At 44.2% G+C, this 20,398-nt stretch overlaps 2 protein-coding genes and 1 non-coding gene across 3 annotated transcripts; 2 read left to right on the top strand and 1 right to left on the bottom strand.

Moving 5' to 3' along the window:
- The first annotated feature begins 5,468 nt into the window (after positions 1 to 5,468).
- On the top strand, positions 5,469 to 6,416 carry OR4E1 (olfactory receptor family 4 subfamily E member 1). The gene has a single exon (XM_077844395.1). The coding sequence runs from the start codon at positions 5,469 to 5,471 to the stop codon at positions 6,414 to 6,416; it is 948 nt and encodes a 315-aa protein (XP_077700521.1).
- A 3,812-nt stretch (positions 6,417 to 10,228) lies between these two features.
- Positions 10,229 to 11,155, bottom strand: OR4E2 (olfactory receptor family 4 subfamily E member 2). The gene has a single exon (XM_077844394.1). It carries the CDS (start codon positions 11,153 to 11,155, stop codon positions 10,229 to 10,231), a length of 927 nt encoding a protein of 308 aa, XP_077700520.1.
- Positions 11,156 to 13,435: 2,280 nt separating this feature from the next.
- Positions 13,436 to 13,542, top strand: LOC144282771 (U6 spliceosomal RNA). Its single transcript, XR_013351214.1, has one exon. It is a non-coding gene; the product is annotated as a U6 spliceosomal RNA (small nuclear RNA).
- The last annotated feature ends 6,856 nt before the right edge of the window (positions 13,543 to 20,398 follow it).

The following is a 20,398-nucleotide window of genomic DNA, read 5'->3' as shown; positions in this document are numbered from 1 at the left end:
ACACTTGACGTCTCTGGCAGAGAGCTGATTAAAATCATTCCATGGCCCGTCCCTCATCTCTGTGTTTTTATATGGATTAAATAAGAAAACATGAAAGCCCCTCTGTACTATGTACTAATACTTAGTACATAGTACACAATCTAAATAGTAGTTCATTTAATCGTGTATAAACACATCCTAAAGGTCCAGATGTGGAAGCCCTGCTTTCCTATTCAATTCCCCTAGTGACAATTTCAAGGTCCGTAACTTTAGTCCCCACAGAATTAACTTTTTCTAATAGTGACTAGAGCAAGCTGATGTCATTGCTTATAAAGTCCCAAGGACATAAAACCTATATAATTCAGGTAAAAAAAAACACCAACACTGCAGCTCCAGCCCCAGCTGCTTTCTTTCTGTACATATTTCCTTTCAGTACTTGGTGGAGTAATCCACCTGAAGCTAGCAATATAAAACTTGGACTTAAAGAGTGTACTGCCAAAGAAACAGAATGCCTCTGTCACACTGGCTCTGAAAAATTAGGTCAAGTTTGTGTAGAAGTCTTCTGGTAAACTAGCATGGCCTGCAGAAGTGGTTGGTAGCGACTTTTGATCAATCTGCTACCAGTATCATCTGAAAAAGGGCAAAAGATATACCATTCTTATACCACCTCTTCAGTTGACTGGAAACCAATCCTAGAAAATCTTAGGGCAGAGTTACATGCTCTACATATTGAAAAATATGATAATAATATAAGTGCTAAAGTATAATATTTTGCAGAAATCCTGAAGTTCTCCTGGTAAAATATCACCAAATATACTTACTGACTTATCACCAAAAACTAAACAAGATCCGAGGGAACTTTGAGGGCTCTGGTCATCCTTATGGAAAAATCGAGGTAAACAGGATTATTTGATTTGCCCAACTTTAAATTTGTCCAATTTGTTATTTCCACTGGAAAATGATTCTATATTGAAACTTGACATTGAAACTCGAAGATCGTGACAATTCAGTTCTCTTTGGAGGTGCTGGGAGCATCAGAAACAACCCAGGGTAAGTTTTACAGACATTTTTGTTTCATGCTATTTTTGCTCTTTATTATTTTCCCCCATTTTTCTGAAACGTATGCAATAGACATTAGAGTTTCTATTTTGTGCACCATATTCTCAGCATACACTGACAAGAAATTTCTACTGCAATTTGGCACATCTTAATTTTTCAAAGCATTTTTTTCCTGCAGCTCCAAAGAAATAGAAAAAAAGAAGTGATGTTGATGCAACAGAAGTCTTCATTTCTGACTTAGTGCTCTGTCTGCACATCCTTGCCTCTGTGTCAGGGTGAAATTCTCCTTTGTTTTTTTAATATATTTTTAAATTTATTCATGAGAGACAGAGGGAGAGAGAGGCAGAGACATAGACAGATGGAGAAGCAGGCTCCATGCCGGAAGCCCGATGTGGGACTTGATCCCGGGTCTCCAGGATCACGCCCTGAGCCAAAGGCAGACGCTCAACCACTGAGCCACCCAGGCGTCCCTTTAAAAAAAAAAAAAAAAGTGTATATATATATATATATATATATATATATATATATATATATTCCTGACTGTTTTAAATTAAGCCCTTGACTCTATTCTTTTTTAAATTTATTTATTTATTTATTTATTTATTTATATGAGATAGAAAGAGCACACAAGTAGAGGGGAAGGGCAGTGAGAGAGGGAGAAAGAGGCTCCCCACTGAGCAAGGAGCCTGACTCGGGGCTGATCCCAGGACCCTGGAATCATGAGCTGAGCCAAAGGCAGACACCTAACCAACTGAGCCACCCAGGCACCCCTGTCTCTCACTCAGTTCTTCGGTTTTCAATTTTACAACATTCTTTTGGAACTTAGTAAATTAAAAAGATAACAGATGTAAATCATTCAAGACTTAAAATAGCTTCTTGGGGTCACTGAGTGGCTCAGTCAGTTAAGCATCTAACTCTTGGTTTCAGCTCAGGTCATGATCTCAGGGTCGTGGAATCGAGCCCCACATCAGGCTCTGCACGGGGTGTGGAGCCTCCCTGAGATTCTCTCTTTCCTCCCACTGCCCCTCCCCAGTCTCTCACGCACTCTCATTTTCTCTCTCTCTCTCTGTAAAATTAAATAAATAAATCTTTTTTAAAAATAAAATAGCTTTCTGGAGCAGAAGCTTTAAGTTAACACTCTAAGAAAAAATTGTAAATTGTAAAGTCAATCCATAACTACAGTAAGATATTATAATAAATATTAATCTAAGCTTTAGACACCTTGAGTTTCATTTAAATGTTACCAGAAAGACTTCTGCCCCAGAAACACTTTCTTTTCCCATGGCTCTACTTTGCTAGTTTCCTAACTTGACACTACCTTAGTCTTCCCTCTGTTGATACGCACTATAAAAAGGGCCACTGTCTGCAGAAGACCAGCATGAAGAGTAATAGGAAATATTGGAAAAGAAAGAAATAACTAGGAGCAGAAGAGAAGGAGTTCTGTGGTCTTTTTTCATAAGCAATGTGGAGTTGATTCATTTGTCTGGCGGAGAGCCTGACCTTGAGGAGTGAGGTAAAGCACCAGTAGGGATCAGTGATAGGAAGAGGGTAGCACCGGATGAAAGGGCCCAGGGAATCAGGGGGGCAGCTTGCAAGGGTGGGCACCCCTGGAAGGCTGTGTATCAAGGCAGCGGCATGAAGAAGAACAAGAGAAGAGAGACTCCCCACAGATGCCTAACCAAGCTGGCCAGGGGCACTTAGCAGAGGAAGAGGCAGGTCATCAAGACACATTCCACTTAGCGCCCTAATTATGCCAACCATCACATAGATGATGCAGGTCAGAGTGAGTCAGGTCATAAATGCTTCTGGCAGAGAGAGCCTGGGCCAGGAGGCAGGAGGCCTGAGCTCCACACAGAACTATGCCTCCAATTCTCTGTGACCTTGGGCCAGTTGCTTTACCTCTCTGTGCCTCATTTCCTTTACTTTGCAAAATGAAAGAAAAAAAATAGATCAGGAAAATTCTTAGGTCCTTTTAGGAGCTAAGGTCTTCTGACTCTATATAATAAATACATTTCTTATTTAAAAAAACAGTGAAAACCCTCTTGCCCTGTTGATAGGATTGCAAACCAGTACAGCCACTGTGGAAAACAGCATGGAGTTCCCCAAAAAATATTAAAAATAGGACTACCCCATGATCCAGTAATTACACTACTGGGCATTTCCCCAAAGAATACAAAAACACTCAATCAAAGGAATGCAAGCAGCCCTGTGTTTACTGTAGTGTTGTTTACAACAGCCAAGGTACGGATGCAGCCCAAGTGTCCAAATGACTGATGGGTGGACAAAGACAAAGTGATACAGAGAGAGAGAGAGATTATTCAGCCATGGAAAAGAATGAAATCTTGCCATTTGCAACAACACGGATGGAGCCAGAGAGTACCTTGCTAAGCAAAATCAGTCAGTCAGAGAAAGACAGTTGCCATATGATTTCATTCCTATGTGGAATTTAAGCCGCAAAACAAACGAGCAAAGGGGGTAGAAAAGGAAGCAAGGGAGACAAACCAAGAAACAGACGTGACTATAGAGCACGAAATGATGGTCACCAGATGGAAGGTTGAGGGGAGGTGGAAGAAATAGATGGTGAAGACTGAGGAGTGCATTTATTGTAATGAGTAAGTATAGGGTGATTAAAAATTTTTTTTAATTTTTTTAAATAGTGAGGTCTGGGTAAAATAAAAGCTGATTTATTTTTTTAAGATTTTATTTATTAATTCATGAGAGATACACAGAGACAGAGGCAGAGACACAGGCAGAGGGAGAAGCAGATTTCATGCAGGGAGCCCCATGCAGTACTCGATCCCAGGACCCCAGGGTTACAACCTGAGCCAAAGGCAGACGAGCAACCATTGAGCCACCCAGGTGCCTCCAAGAGAAGCTAATTTATTTATTTATTTATTTATTTATTTTTTAATATTTTATTTTATTTATTCATGATAGAGAGAGAGAGAGGCAGAGACACAGGTAGAGGGAGAAGCAGGCTCCGTGCAGGGAGCCCGACATGGGACTCGATCCCGGGACTCCAGGATCATGCCCTGGGCTGAAGGCAGATGCTTAAACCACTGAGCCACCCAGGCTGCCCCAAGAGAAGCTAATTTAAAAGAAAATAACCACTGTTGTTCGACTTGGGGCTGAGACAACAGAACTGGACTTTATGACAAGCTGAGGATAACCTAGTTGCACAGGGAGCTCGTAGGCCCGGGCCCTGATCTACAGCTGCAGAGTGAGCAAGTCCACCCTCACCTTGGGGGGAGCAGAAGCCAGCCTCCCCCAGCCCCTCTCCAGATTTTCCAAGGCTTCCAGGGTTTTATCCAGCCTCCTCTAAAGAAATGTTCCAAAAACATCCCAGCCACACGCCCCTTGTCCAGCAGCTTGGTGAAAAGCCTCTGCCAGCTGCAAACCAGGTCATCACCATTACAGGGGGCACAGCAGAGGCCGCAGAGGGGCACGGATATGGCCAAGTGAAAATGCAGTCAGCAGGCCATAAAGAAAACTGCTCAAGACCGGGGTTTGTATGACTTTGGACACTTTACTCTCTTGGGGCAGAAAAATCTTCGTTTCTTCTCTGCTAAAGATGTACAACTAAATATAAACAGGCCCCTCTCCAGGGTTGTTTTCCATCTCTTCGTGAATCATGGTTCTCTGCACTATTATTTCAAAAAATGTGTGTGTGTGGTGCCTACTATGTGTCCAGCATGATTTAATATGCTGAATGAGGATTTTACTGGAAGCAAATGGGGGAAAACATGGGTGTGGCTCAGTCGGTCGAGTGTCTGACTCTTGGTTTTGGCTCTGGTCATGACCTCGGGGTTGTAAGATCAAGTTTTGCATAGGACCCCCCCCCCCCAGGATGTGGAGCCTGCTTGGGATTCTTTCTCTCCCTCTCCCTCTGCCCTGCACCCCAAAACATAAAATAAATAAATTTTTTTAAGAAAGCTCTTACTCTATGATCCCATTTATATCAGATGCAATGAAGGTAAAATGAATGAATCTATAGTGATATGAATCAGATCGGTGGTGGCCTGGGGCCTGGGAGGCACACTGGGACATTTCACGGTGATGGTGTTTTCCCCCTTGTGCTGCTGGTGACATGGGTGTAGACATTTGTTAAAGCTCATCCAATAGGAACACCTGGGTGGCTCAGCAGCTGAGCGTCTGCCTTCGACTCAGGCTGTGATCCCAGGATCCAGGATCGAGTCCTGCATCCGGCTCCCCGCAGGAAGCCTGCTTCTCCCCCTGCCTGGGTCTCTGTCTCTCTCTGTGTCTCTCTCATGAATAAATAAATAAAATCTTAAAAAAAAATAAGATACTGGACCATAAATTCAAGATGGAAGAAAAAGTCAAACACAGAAGAAATTACAACTAATTTCTTATTAATTAATCAAATGATTGATATTTTTTCCTAATTCTTGACAGAGTGTCCAGCAAAGAGCATGGAAGCGGGGGACCTACTCAATCAAACCACCTTAGTGACACACATTCGGCTTAGAGGCTTATCTGTAGATCAGAGGGTGCAGATGGCTGTGTTTGCCATGTTCCTCACTTTCTACGTCCTGACACTGGCTGGGAACATCCTCATTGTCATAACTATTATCTACGACCGCCGGCTTCATACCCCCATGTATTTCTTCCTCAGTAACCTGTCTTTTATCGATGTGTGCCACTCCACTGTCACTGTCCCCAAGATGCTGGTAGACACATGGGCAGAAGAGAAGCTTATCTCCTTTGACGGCTGCATCACTCAGATGTTTTTCCTGCACCTCTTCGCCTGCACCGAGATCTTTCTGCTCACCGTCATGGCCTACGACCGGTATGTGGCCATTTGCAAGCCCCTGCAGTACCTGACGGTGATGAGCTGGAGAGTGTGTGTGCTGCTGGCTGTAGCCCTGTGGGTGGGGGGGACCATCCACTCCATATCGCTGACCTCCCTCACCATCACGCTGCCCTACTGTGGTCCTGATGAGATTGACAGCTTCTTCTGCGATGTGCCTCAGGTGATCAAACTGGCCTGCACGGATACCCACATCATTGAAATCCTCATCGTCTCCAACAGCGGCCTGATCTCCGTGGTGTGTTTCGTGGTCCTCGTGGTGTCCTATGCGGTCATCCTGGTGAGCCTGCGGCAGCAGATCTCCGAAGGCAGGCGCAAGGCCTTATCCACCTGTGCGGCCCACCTCACCGTCGTCACACTGTTCCTGGGACATTGCATCTTCATCTATTCCCGCCCATCCACCAGCCTCCCGGAAGACAAGGTGGTGTCTGTGTTTTTCACGGCCGTTACCCCCCTGCTGAACCCCATCATCTATACTCTTAGGAATGAAGACATGAAGAATGCCTTGAACAAGTTAATGGGAAGGTTGGAGGGGAAAGGTAAAAAATGACAATGTCTAAGCTCTTGGGGCCTGGTGCTCCAAATCGAAGAAAAGCCTTGTAAAGAATAAGTTACCTGACATTTTGTCAGCTTATATGACTTATAAAATTGTCTTCTGGTCTAATATCTGACAATTGTGGCATAGCTATGATGTTTAGTGTCTCCCATAAGCCGGAAATTGTTGCAGGCACTCGGCATTACTCCGTCCTCACAGCAACTTGTGAGGTAGGTACTGTGCTTGCTTACAGTGATGAAACTAAAGCTCAAAGAGAGCAAATGGTATGTCCAAGGTCACCCAGCTGGGAAACGATGGAAGCAGGATATGAAGCCGAGTGTATCAACACAAAGTCATGCTACTTTCATTACACCATGCCTCCTCCCCCTGCTTTTCGTCTTAGGGTGATAACTAAAGTTTAAACAAAACCTTCAGATTGCTGGGCAGCACTTGATTACACCATTCACTCAGATGCTTGCCTAAATTGCTCAGCAAAACACCGGCGAATCAGACCAAGTGGGTTTGCTTATGACTTCAGTGATGTAGAAAGAAGACTTGGAGTCATTGAAGTTATTGGTTTCCTCAGGTATCCAGGAAAAATCTGCCATCAGAGCAATGAAGTGGGGATACCTTAGTATTCATTCATTTGACAAATATTGACCAAGCATCTATTATGTGCTAGGGATTCGGTTTACAGTCACAAATAAGACATATAGTCCCTCCTTTATATCGTTTAAAGTCTAGTGAAAATAGTAAACAAAATATAAACAAATGCATTTTAATTATAAATCATAACAAATCCTGTGGACAAAACACATTGAACGCTGAATGAGAGTTTTAGAAAAGACAGTCTTCAGAGTAGGTAGTCAAGAAGGGTCTCTCCAACCAAATGACATTGCAGCTGAGATCTGACAAATGAAAACGAGCCACACGTGAGAAAAGACAGTGTTCTAGGCAAAGGAAATGGCAGTTGTTGGAGAAGACTCTGGCTTGGTCCAAGCAGTGAAAGAGCAGTGGGGTTACAGCTTAGATCATAAGGCCGACAATGGTGAGAGATGACACTGAAGAGGTGAAAAGAACACTTTCACATCCTCTTAAGGGCCAACCTGACTTTCAAAAAGGTGCCAAGATAACACAATGGGGAAGAAAGTCTTTTTAAATGGTACTGGATCATCTAGGTTGATGGGAAAAATTAATCTCAACCCTTATCTCACACTATATGTCAAAGTAAACTTAAAATGGATCACAAACCTAAATTTATTTTTTTTGAGATTATAACTTTTATATTGTTTTGATTTTTTTGTATATTTTTATTGGATTTTGATTTGCCAACATATAGTATAACATCCAGTGCTCATCCCCTCAGTGCCTGACACCCAGTCACCCCATCACCCCGCCCACCTCCCTCCTACTACCCCTTGTTCATTTACCAGAGTTAGGAGTCTCTCATAGTTTGTCTCCCTCTCTAATTTTTCCCACTCATTTTCTCTCCTTTCCCCTATAATCCCTGTCACTATTTTTTATATCCCACGTATGAGTGAGACCATGTAATGTTTGTCCTTCTCCAACTGACTTACTTCACTCAGCATAATACCCTCCAGTTCCATCCACGTCAAAGCAAATGGTGGGTACAAACCTAAAATTTAAAGCTGAACTGTAAAATTTCTGAATGAAGACAGGAGAAAATCTTTGAGACTTCAGAGTAGGTGACGGTTTCTTAGGACACAAAAGGTATCAATCTTATTAGTAAAAGATTGATAAGTAAGGTTGAATCAAAATATAAATTTCTGCTCTTCAAAATATATCATTCAAAAAATAAAACTGCACACCACAGTGTGAGAAAAATATTGCCAAGACGTATATCCAACAAAGGTCTTGTATCCAGAATACACAAAGAAAACTGTTGTATACTCACTCCTACAATGACAAGAAGACAAAACATTAAAATAATAAATGAGCAAAATGTTTGAATAGACACAACACAGCACAAAGGATAATAAGCAAATTAAAAGATTCTCAGCATCATCAGTCATTGGGGAAATGAAGAGTACACCACACATGCACTTAGAATGCCTAAAATTAAATACTGACAATAGCAATTATTGGATGTTAAACTCTTTTACTTTTGAGGAGAGTATAAAATCATACAACCACTTTACGGGTGCCCGGCTGGTTCAGTCAGTGGAAAATGAGACTCTTGATCTCGGGGTCATGAGTTTGAGCCCCACAGGGGCAATAAAGTTTGCAAATAAATAAATAAATTGTAAAAAATCATACAATCACTTTGGAACAGCCTTGTAGTCCATTATAAGCTAAACATGCACTTACTATGTGATCCAATAATTCTACTCCTAGATACTTACCCAGGAGAAATGAAGACATGTGGCCAAAATAACCTGTAAGTAAGCACTTATATCTACTTGATTCATAACTGTCAAAAGCTGAAAACACCCAAATGCCCATCAGTAAATGACTGAATAAACGATTGCCGTATACCCATACAACGAGGTATGACTCAACAATAACAAGAAACTACTAATACCCACTAAAGACATAGTTTAATCTCAGCAACAGCAGGCAGAGCAAAAGAAGCAGGCACAGAAAAGTTCATACTGTATGATTCAATGTCCATGAAGCTCTAGGAAAGGTAAATCTAACTCATAGTGACAAAAATCAGACCCTTAGATGCTTGGGTGGAGATAGAGGGATTGTCTGGGAAGGGACTGAAGAACTTTCAGGGGTGCTGTAAATGTTCTATATCTTGACTGGAGAGATGTATATGTTATGTGGATGTATATATACCTTTGTCAAAATCTCTCCACCCATCCAATTAAAATGCATGCATTTTATGTAATTAAATTTTACCTCAATAAATTTTATTTTAAAACATGTATTTTATACATTTTCACCTTGATTTTATTAAAGTACTATGAAAAATACAAAACAAATCCAGGAATAATGAGAGAATCACTTTCAAAGTCACAGCTTAATTCAATATAAATCAGTGATGGCTTAAATAAACACCTTGAAAATCTATTTGAAAGCAAGATTGAAACCACTATAATTTATAAAACAGAAGTGCAATATATAGCTTCCCAGAGGCAATAACTCACAGAATCCACAAATCAAGAAAATATGTTCTCTCACAACTGTACCTGTTCCTAAAACTGAGTCCATGCCCCAAACTGTGTTCTTTTCCTAGTGAAACCAGAGCCTTCTTAAAAGTTTTCCAGATTCTTTTTACTTTATGTTCCACCATGATCTTTTTCTTTATATGAAGTAATAGTTAATAAGTCTTTGTTTTTTTTTAAAGATTTTGTTTATTCATTTGAGATAGAGAGAGAGGGAGAGTGAGCATGAACAGGGGGTGGGCAGGCAGAGGGAGGAGAAGCAGGCTCCCCGTGGAGCAGGGAGACCAACCTGGGGCTCCATCCCGGGACCCCAGGATCATGACCCAAACCAAAGGCAGGTGCCTAATGGACTGCACCACCCCATCAGTCCCTCTCTGTAATACAGAAGTCTGCCCTGCTCCGAGCCATCTTATCTCTTTTTTTTTTAATTTTTATTTATTTATGATAGTCACAGAGAGAGAGAGAGAGGCAGAGACACAGGCAGAGGGAGAAGCAGGATCCATGCACCGAGAGCCCGATGTGGGATTCGATCCTGGGTCTCCAGGATCGCGCCCTGGGCCAAAGGCAGGCGCTAACCCTCTGCGCCACCCAGGGATCCCCCATCTTATCTTTTGATTTTAGTTTTTGCTCTCACTGTCTCATTAAAGATTCGGCCCTAATTACATTTACAATTCCAAGTCCATCACGTACCTGACTTTATGAGAAAACCTGTTTCTGTCTGAGATGCTTTATGGCACTTTTTACCTCCTCATTCCTCAAGGTGTAAATGAGGGGATTTAGCAAAGGGGTGACCACGGTGTAGAAGACAGATACCACCTTGTCGATGGAGAAGCTGGTGTCTGGCCGAGTGTAGATGAAGATGCATGGTCCAAAGAAGAAGGCGACCACCATGAAGTGGGCTGAGCATGTAGACAGAGCTTTCCGGCGCCCTTCAGCAGACTGTTTTCTAAGAGACACTAGGATGATTGTGTAAGAGGTGACCAAAGCCAGGAAACAGGTGAGGGAGATGGTTCCACTGTTGGAGACAATGAGCACTCCCGTGAGGTAGGTGTCCGTGCAGGCCAGCTTGATGACGGGGGGCACATCGCAGAAGTAGCTATCGATAACGTTGGGGCCGCAGTAGGGCAAACGAATGGTCAGGAGGGTCTGCACCAGAGAGTGAACGGTACCCCCCCACCAGAGGGCGAGGACGAGCTGCACACACACCCGGATGCTCATCACGTTGGGGTAGCGCAGCGGGGCACAGATGGCCACGTAGCGGTCGTAAGCCATGACGGTCAGCAGAAGGATCTCAGCACAAGCGAACAGGTGTAGGAAGAAGAGCTGCGCAATGCAGTCATCAAAGGAAATAGTCTTTCTCTCCCTAAGCAGGCCCTCCAGCATCTTGGGCACAGTGACCGAGGAGTGGCAGGTGTCAATGAAGGACAGGTTGCTCAGGAAGAAGTACATGGGGGTATGGAGGCGCCGGGTAAGGGCCGTGGTCACTATGATGAGAGTGTTCCCCAGAAGGGTGAGCACATAAGCCAGGGAGAATGCCACAAAAAGTAGCGTCCCCAGCGCCCAGTTATCTGTGAGCCCCAAGAAGACAAACTCAGTCACTCTTGTTTGATTCGGAGCCTCCATCCAGCGAGTTTCCAAAGGACCTTGGGGGAGGACAAAACCATGAAAGCCAGTTTAGGGCTACAGCTGACTGAAGTAGCTCCACATCCCCATGTGAACTGCTTACGTATAACCAGGGCACACAGAATAGAAGGCCGACCTAGGGGCGACTGTCACAAAGGCCCGTCACCACCGGAGCCGTCCCAAGCCCGCGCACACCGCCTGCTGCCCGACGGCCGGCCTAGGCCTTAGGTGGCCCGCGGCCGAGGCCCAGGAGTCGCCGAGAACCAGGAGCTGCCAAAGCTCCCGGCCGCCGGCCAGCTGCTCCCCCAGGTCCAGTCTAATCCGCACATGACCCCACACTGGCCTCCCAACCAACGACTCCAGCTGAGATCCTTCGCCTCTCCACTCCCAACCAAGTCAAGTGTGCGCCCCAAGCCCGCCAGGGCCGCGGGCCTTGTCTCCCCAGTCTGGAATCCCCTCCCCCGGGGGCCACCCTCCTCAGGCCCCAGGCACCCTGCTGCGGTGGGCCAGCCCCCCTGTAAGGACGGGCTGCTGACACGGCCACATCCCCTCGCCTCGCTTTCCTACCTGTTTCGTGGTGTCGACCTGAGAAAGAAAATTAGACATGTCTTTCTGTTTTCCATGAAATTGAAATGTTCCTCAAAAGCGGTCACTACAGGGGCATCTGGGTGGCTCAGGTGGTTAAGCAGCCGATGCCGGATTTCACCTCAAATCACGACCTCAGGGTCCTAAGGTCATGCCCTGTACCAGGCTTTGCAATCATGAGGCCTCAGCTTGAAGAGTCTCCCCCTGACCCCCCACCTGCATATGCGTGCATGCCAGCGCACTTGCTCTCAATAAATAAATCTTAAAAAAGAAAAGAAATTTGGGGTACCTGGGTGGCTCAGTAGGTTCAGCGTCTGCCTTGGGCTCTGATCATGATCCTGCGGCCCTGGGATCAAGCCCCACGTCAGGCTCCCTACTTAGTGGGGAGTTTGCTTCCCCCTCTGCCTCTCTCCCCTGTTCATGATTGCCCTTTCTTTCTTTCTTTCTTTCTTTCTTTCTTTCTTTCTTTCTTTCTTTCTTTCTCTCTCTCTCTCAAATAAATAAATAAAATATTTTTAAAAGAAATTTAATTTTTAGGGCAGCCCCCGTGACTCTGCAGTTTAGCACTGCCTTCAGCCTGGGGTGTGATCCTGGAGACCCGGGACCGAGTCCCACGTCGGGCTCCCTGTGTGAAGCCTGCTCTCCCTCTGCCTGTCTCTGCCTCTCTCTCTGTGTGTCTGTCATGAATAAATAAATAAACTCCTTAAAAAAACATTTTAAAAAATTTAATTTTTAAAATTCTGTAATAGGATTTGTCCTCTAGGAGATATTATTTATAAATATTCAAGCTATTTTGTCCCAATTTTCTTTTTTTTTAAGATTTATTTATTTGTTTAAGAGAGAGAAAAAAAAAACATGAGTGGGAGGAGAGGCAGAGGGACAAGCAGAAGGAAAGAGAAGATGTGAGGCTCAATCCTAGGACCCTGAGATCATGATCAGAGCCCAAGTCCAGAGTCACTTGCTTAACCACCTGAGGCACCTAGGTGCCCCTGCCCCTAATTTTCTATACTGATTCATTAGCCTAAAACTGTAACAGAATTTAGGAAATAATTACCACAACCACAAAAAAATATTTATATTATTGATCCAACTATTTCACTTGTAGGAGTCTCCTAAGCAACCAAACTATCAAAAAGCTAAATGCAAGAAGATATTAATTACAGCATTATTTAAAACAACAGTTATAGGATTTATTTTGAAGCTTGAATGAATATATATATATATTTTAAGATTTTATTTATTCACTCATGAGAGACACAGAGAGAGAGGCAAGACACAGGCAGAGGGAGAAGCAGGCTCCATGCAGGGAGCCCGATGTGGGACTTGATCCTGAGCCTCCAGGATCACGTCCTGGGCTGAAGGCGGCGCTAAACCGCTGAGCCACCCAGGGATCCCCTGAAGCTTGAATGAATATAGTGGAAATCGAATAGAATTACACACAGCCATTAGGAACAGTAATAATAAAGGACTGCCGATATGAAAAAAATTATTGAAATGTTATGAAGAATAAAATGAGATAAAAATTTTTGTGCAAAAAAAAAAATTTTGTGCATTCTCAACATTTTAAAATATATTCAGTGCCATATAAAATATCAAAATGCAAAAGGTAGACTAGAAGAAAATATTGCAACATATATGACCAAAAAAGGATAATAGTCATATTACTGAAAGGGCTCTTCAAATATGACAAGGAAGGTGCTCGCTTCGGCAGCACATATACTAAAATTGGAACGATCCAGAGAAGATTGGCATGGCCCCTGTGCAAGGATGACATGTAAAGTCATAAGGCATTCCATATTTTAAAAAATATATGACAAGAAAGGACAAATAACAATCAAATAAGGGCAAAAAGTGTGAAAGGGCAAGTCACGGAAAAAGAAATAAAAATGACAAATAAGTATGAATAAAAAGATTCTCAACTTCAATAGTGGGTTAAACAAAATTTTTTTGTCTCATTGGATCGGAAAAGATATAAAAAACTGAGCCTTCGGGACACCTGGGGGGCTCAGCAGTGGAGCATTAATCTGCCTTCAGCTCAGGGCATGATCCTGGAGCCCCAGGATCGAGTCCCACATTGGGCTCCCTGCATGGAGCCTGCTTCTCCCTCTGCCTGTGTCTCGGCGTCTCTTAGAAATATATATATATATATAATATAGAAATATATTATATATATATATATATCTTTTTTTAAAAAAAAAAGGCCTTTTGGGGAAATAATCTAGCAGCACCTATCAAAATCCTAAATGGTCCTCCCTCTAACCAAGGGGCCCGCTTCTAGGGCTGTATTTTTGAAATAAAGGAATCCATAATTAAGGATAAATGTTTATTGAAGCATTTTTAGCAAAACTAGGAATGAGAAATAAATTGTTTATTTTTTCTTTAAGATTTTATTTATTTATTCATGAGAGACAGACAGACAGAGAGAGAGAGAGAGGCAGAGACACAGGCAGAGGGAGAAGCAGGCTCCATGCAGGGAGCCCAACGTGGGACTCGATCCCAGGTCTCCAGGATCAGGCCCTGGGCTGAAGGTGGCGCTAAACCGCTGAGCCACCCGGGCTGCCCTAAATTGTTTATTAATAGAGAAATAAGTAAATACATTTTAGTACAGCCACAATTTGGAATATTATGTAGCCATGAGCAAGCACAAGCTGCGTGTGTGCATACGCCGCGCTGTCCAGGTGGCTGCACGTTAGAACCACCTGCAGGGCTGGCTGTGGATTCTGCTGCCCAGGGCTCACCCAGGACAATGAACTCAGATTTTTGGGGGTCGGACCCAGTAGTACTCTTAAAGCTCCCAGGCGTTTCCGACACATAGCCAAGATGGCAAACTATTAACTTCAAGGAATCTCAACCACATTTTGTTAAGTGAAAAGAGTACATTAGGAGATCTATATATAACATAGTGACGATAGGAACCAGGAAGGGAGGGCGGAAGGGAGGGAGGGGAAAGAAGGAAAGAAGGAGCAAAGGAAGGAACAGAAGGAGAGCATCAAGAGAGAGGGGTGCCCGTGTACATGTGTTCAAACACACATCTACATATTCATGAAGTCTGTGTGTATGTATTTATTCCTAAAAGGATAGATAATAGGTGTGGAACAATACACACTTATTTTAACATCAGTTACTTGTGGAAGTATAAAATTGAAAGGAATCGTAGATTTTATTAATGTTTACATGATACTCTGTGATTGTTTAAGTTTGTATAATAAGCACAGGTTACTTTGTTTAAAAAAAACAAAGTATTAAAATTTTGCATATCAGAAAAAAAGGAAAGGAAATGAAAATGCCGACTTCACGGGGTTATACTTTTCCTTCTCCACGTCTGAGACTGTGCAGCCTGCGAGGTGTCTTCTAGGGCAGGTGGTAAATAAACGGGGAGGACCTGTGCGGCCAGCTCGGGGCAGGAGGCGCCGGGAGCCCGGCCGGCTCCACTAGCAGGAGGGAATTCAAGGCACCGTGACCTTTGGCCTTCACCTCCCTAGGTCTCAGTTTTCCCAGCTATGAAATGGGAGCTAGGCGCATCTCTTCCACGTGATTAGGTGTAGTAAACACCCAGGTCTCCCGTGGAAAAGACTGAGAAGCAGGGGGATGGGATGAATGTCTGGGTGTTAAGGGTCCGGTGGCACAGAAGAGCATCATTAAAAGTTGCAGCTCTATGCACGTTTTACTGTAGAAGAATCTAATGAGAAGCACTGAATCTTGGGATTGGCTGAAATCCGTCCCCAGGGTAAGTCCCTGGATGCCCTTCGGCTGTTTCCAGGGGCAACAGATGGCAGCTGCTACCTTCCCAGCACCAAGGAATCGACACTGGGCTGCGGAAAAGAGTTTTTGCTCTGGTTCTAAAGAGAGAGGTTGGTGCAGGGCCTGGCACACGGTACCCCTTGATCCTGGGGCTGTGGGTTGGAGACCCACATCGGGTGTAGAGAGGACTTGCGGGTCCATTCCTCTCACTGAGAACTAAGGATCTCTGTGAGAAAATGTCCCAGAAACTCCCCAAGAGAGAAAAAGACCACAAAGGAGTCGATGAGAGACAGTGAGGCGTTTCTGGTCCAATCAACAATATTCAACGAGGGCGCCGGCAGGCTCTGTGCCCGGGGAACAGTGCTCCCCCAGGCCTTGCCATGGCTTCTCACGGTTCTCACGTGTAAGGTCTTCTGTCACATATTGCCCAGCGTGAAGGCCCCCTGATGCCCACACCTGAGAGGACATCCCCCCTTTACATGACACCCCAGTGAGCACTTACAAATACCTGTGAACTCCTGAGCGGCCTATGTCAGTGCTAACCCTCTGCCTTTCCAAACACAAACCCCTTGAAGGCAAGGACTAGACCTGCCGTGCTTGCTCCTGCATACCCAGAGCTCGTGTTCGGGGGTGAATGAGGTCCCCAAACCCAGCTCCCACCGTGGAGCACTGGGATTCAGACCCCCACCCTCCAACACTATGAAGCCCCTCAGCGAAATGCCAGGCAGGCTCTGTCCTAAAGAATTCACAAAAACAAAACCACGTGTGACTAAGACCAGTAAGGATATTAAAAATAAAAATAAATAATAATGATTAACTTTCTCTAAAAAAAAAAAAGAAACTAAAAAAAGTATTCACCAAGTATGTTGAAAGGAGGACACTTAGCAGTCGCCTGATCTTTTTAAGACTCATCATTCTAGGGACGCCCGGGTGGCTCAGTGGTTGAGCACCTGCCTTCAGCTCAGGTCATGATCCCAGAGGCCTGAGATCGAGTCCCACATTGGCCTCCCTGCATGGAGCCTGCTTCTCCCTCTGCCGCTCTCTCTCTCTCTCTCTCTCTCTCTCTCTCTGTCTCTTGTAAATAAATAAACAATTTCTTTAAAATAAAAAGAAAGTTTTACTCTTCATAGTACATTATGATACCATCTACCTCTTTGCCAACCGAAACAGGTGGAGAAAGAAAGCTTCTCTGAGGTTCCCAACTTTCTAAGAGCAGGAGGGAGGGTGAGACAGGGGGGAGGGAGAGGGAGAGAGAATCTTAAGCAGACTGCACACCCAGCACAGAGCCTGAGGTGGGGCTTGATCTCACAACCTGAGATCAAGATGAGCTGAGATCAGATGCTCAACCAACACGGGTGCCCCCCGGAGGTTTTTAAAGGTGGGGGCTCCAGGTAGAAGCAAATGGCATCCTCCTCTCTGCATCCCAGGAAAGCACCGGGAGCACTTCCCTGTTATCACAGGGATGCAGTGCTGGTGAGTCATAGCTCAGAAGGCGGCCTGCAGCGGGACGCCCCGGAAGCAGCCCTCATGCTGCAGCTGCAGCTCTTCCACTTCTTCTCCAGAACAGCCCAAATCTAATCTGTGTGCTGATTTTCAGAGCACCTGAGAGACAGGCTTTCTCTGTCGCTGACAAGCAAAGACTCAGTGACCATCTGCCAGTAGAAGAGACTCATCCTTTCTCAGAAAGACCGTAGCATAGTCAACGTTCATCCCACAAACACTCATGAGTGCCCAGCAGGCACAGTGCTAGGGACTCAAGCACGGGGACGAGGGGAAGTGATGCTCTTGATCCTCCCCAACCTCCAAACTCCATAATTCTTGGACTTTGTTGAGGACTAGAAAGAAGGAGCAGGTGCTGTGGCAAGATCTAAAAGGTGACAAGTAATAACCCTAGACGCTGAGGAATCTTAGAGGGCGTGTGTATTAGTGGTGCGTTGGAGGAGGCGCCTTTGCAGAGAGCAGCACCTTTAAAAAGTGTGCTGCGTCCTGAGACAGAGGAGAGGTTAAGAGAATTCTCATGAGTTGGAAGGACTACACGCCCATTGCACGTGTCACACAAGTGCTTGATACAGTGTCTTGCCCACACCACGAACACACGTGCATACACGTGTGTGCCCCGCGGGAGGCATGGTGGGCAACGCAGGTACAGAGGTGGAAAGACTCACCTACGTTCTCCAGTTACACAGGGGGCACTTTGCTCACCGTCCTAATGTTCTTTCTTCCACTTCTTCTGGAATCCCTTCTGAAATGAAACAGAAAGCAGAATATTTTAAAATACTGTGATTTGCACGTTGTAACTGGTTTTCTGCCAAAATAGTTTCACCCTTTTAATTTGGTCTCTGGGTTTTTAAAAGTCTCTTCTTCTCTGTAAATTTTGCATTTGTCCTTTTCAATACTTCCGCCTTCTCCCAGCCAAGTAAGGTAGCACTGAGCCCGTTCACCCTTCCCTTTTTCATCAGTAACTACCACAGGCACCATTAGAACTATATTTGAACAGGTTCCAAAATCTGTTACTTAAAAGCCATTCATTCACTCAACAAACATTTATCGTAGAAGGAAAATCCTCATTTTTAGTTAATATAAATAAATAGCATACTTTATGAGGCATAAGCAAACACTAACTTTAAGCTTAAAATTTTATATCAAGTGATGCTTGGGTGGCTCAGCGGTTGAGCATCTGCCTTCAGCTCAGGTCATGATCCCGGAGTCCCGGGATCCAGTCCCACATCAGGCTGCTTGGAGCCTGCTTCTCAATCTCTCTCTCTCTCTCTCTCTCCATGTCTCTCGTGAATAAATAAATAAAATCTTTAAAAAAAATTTATATCAAGAAAATATAGAAGTGTCTTGGTCATGGTAATCATGTCACAACGTATACATATATCAAACCATCACATTGCCACCTGAGATACATTCAGTCTTTTTTTAAATAGATTTTATTTATTGGAGAGAGAAAGAGAGCAAGCTTAGGCAGGTGGAGCAGCAGAGGCAGAGGAAGAAGCAGCCTTCCTACTGGAGCCCGACATGGGACTCGATCCCAGGATTTGGGGATCATGACCTAAGCCCAAGGCAGACACTTAACTGACTGAGGTACCCAGGTGCCCCTACATTCAATCTTTACTCGTCTGTCAATTCTACCTCAATTAAGATAGGGTTGGGGGGGATCCCTGGGTGGCGCAGCGGTTTAGCGCCTGCCTTTGGCCCAGGGCGCGATCCTGGAGACCCAGGATCGAATCCCACATCGGGCTTCCGGTGCATGGAGCCTGCTTCTCCCTCTGCCTATGTCTCTGCCTCTCTCTCTTTCTCTCTCTGTGACTATCATAAATAAATAAAAATTAAAAAAAAAAAAAAAGATAGGGTTGGGGGAAGAAAATACAAAGCTTTTTGAGAAGCTGTGCCAAGTCAAAGCCTGTTAGTCTTAGGTTCTATTGCTGTCCTGCTGAACTAGTAACCATTCCTATTTTGCAAGATAATATACCTAAAAATTTGGATTCTGGGACACTGGCTGATTCAGTCAGAAGAGCATGTGACTCTTGATCTCAGGGTCCTGAGTTCAAGCCCCACCTTGGGTGTGGAGCCAAGTCAATCAGTCAATCAATCAATCAATCAGTACTAACTAATCTTAAAAACATTTGGATCCTGTTCTTTTTTACCCCTTTAACCAACTGATCTATCATAATTCAGGGTACACTTATACAGGTCACTTGATTTTATTTTCATTATCTGGAAAGTAGGTAATAACCTGATCTCTTTACTTCCTGTGATTGTTAATATTACGTGTCAACATGGCTAGGCCGCAGTGCCTAGTTGTGTGGTCAAATACACGTCTAGATATTGTTGGGAAGATGTTTTTCAGATGTGATTAACATTTAAATCCATAGACTTTAGGTAGATTATCTTCCTAATATGGGTGGGCCTCTGGCAGCCTGGGTGGCTCAGCAGTTTAGCACGGCTTTCAGCCCAGGATGTGATCCTGGAGACCCGGGATCGAGTCCCACGTCGGGCTCCCTGCATGGAGCCTGCTTCTCCCTCTGCCTGTGTCTCTGCCTCTGTGTGTGTGTGTGTGTGTGTGTGTGTGTGTGTGTCTCAGGAATAAATAAATAAAATCTTTTTTTAAAAAATAATAAAAATATGGGCCTCATGCAATCAGTGGAAAGCCTTCAAAGAAAAGACTGAGGCCCCCAGCATAAAGAATACTGCTTCCAGACTCAGGACCTCAAGACTGACTCCTGCCAGCTTCCAGCCTGCTGGCCTGCTCGGCAGACTTCAGTTTTGCCGGCCCCCCACCTCATGAGCCAATTCCTTAAAGTAAATCTCTCTCTCTCTCTCTTCCCCTCTTTCCCCGTCTCTCATTCTTTCTTTCTCTTTCTCTCTTTCTGTATGCGCAACTTATTTTGATGATAGAAAAATAGATGAGGGATCCCTGGGTGGCTCAGTGGTTTAGCACCTGCCTTTGGCCCAAGGCATGATCCTGGAGTCCTGGGATCGAGTCCCACGTTGGGCTCCTTGCATGGAGCCTGCTTCTCCTTCTACTTCTCCCTCTGCCTGTGTCTCTGCCTCTCTGTGTCTCTCATGAATAGATAAGTAAAAAATCTTTAAAAAAAAAAGAAAAGAAAGATAGATGATAGATAGATAGGCAGAAAGATAGATATCTTATTGGTTATGTTTCTCTGTAGAACCGTGACTAACACAGTTACCTCTCTTGCAATTGTCTTAAAGATGGAAATGTGATTTAGGTTTAGGAAAGATTAGGCATATAAGAAGACTGTTGTTCACTTATCACTCCCAGGAGATAAACCTCTCCTGAAGATCTTATTATATTCTCTCCCTCCCTCAACATCTACCTTAAATAAGCAACAATAGTCATTATCACCTTATAAAGGTGAGGCAGAAAGAGGACAGGAAAACTCAGTGTCATCA

Source organism: Canis aureus, chromosome 13 (genome assembly GCF_053574225.1).
Source record: "Canis aureus isolate CA01 chromosome 13, VMU_Caureus_v.1.0, whole genome shotgun sequence".
Lineage (NCBI taxonomy): Eukaryota > Metazoa > Chordata > Mammalia > Carnivora > Canidae > Canis > Canis aureus.
The sequence above is the reverse complement of the archived record's forward strand: the minus strand, read 5'-3'. Positions and strand labels throughout refer to the sequence as shown.

Coding starts and splice junctions, on each gene's coding strand:
- OR4E1 (XM_077844395.1), top strand. CDS start 5,469: ATGGAAGCGGGGGACCTACTCAATCAAACCACCTTAGTGACACACATT.
- OR4E2 (XM_077844394.1), bottom strand. CDS start 11,155: ATGGAGGCTCCGAATCAAACAAGAGTGACTGAGTTTGTCTTCTTGGGG.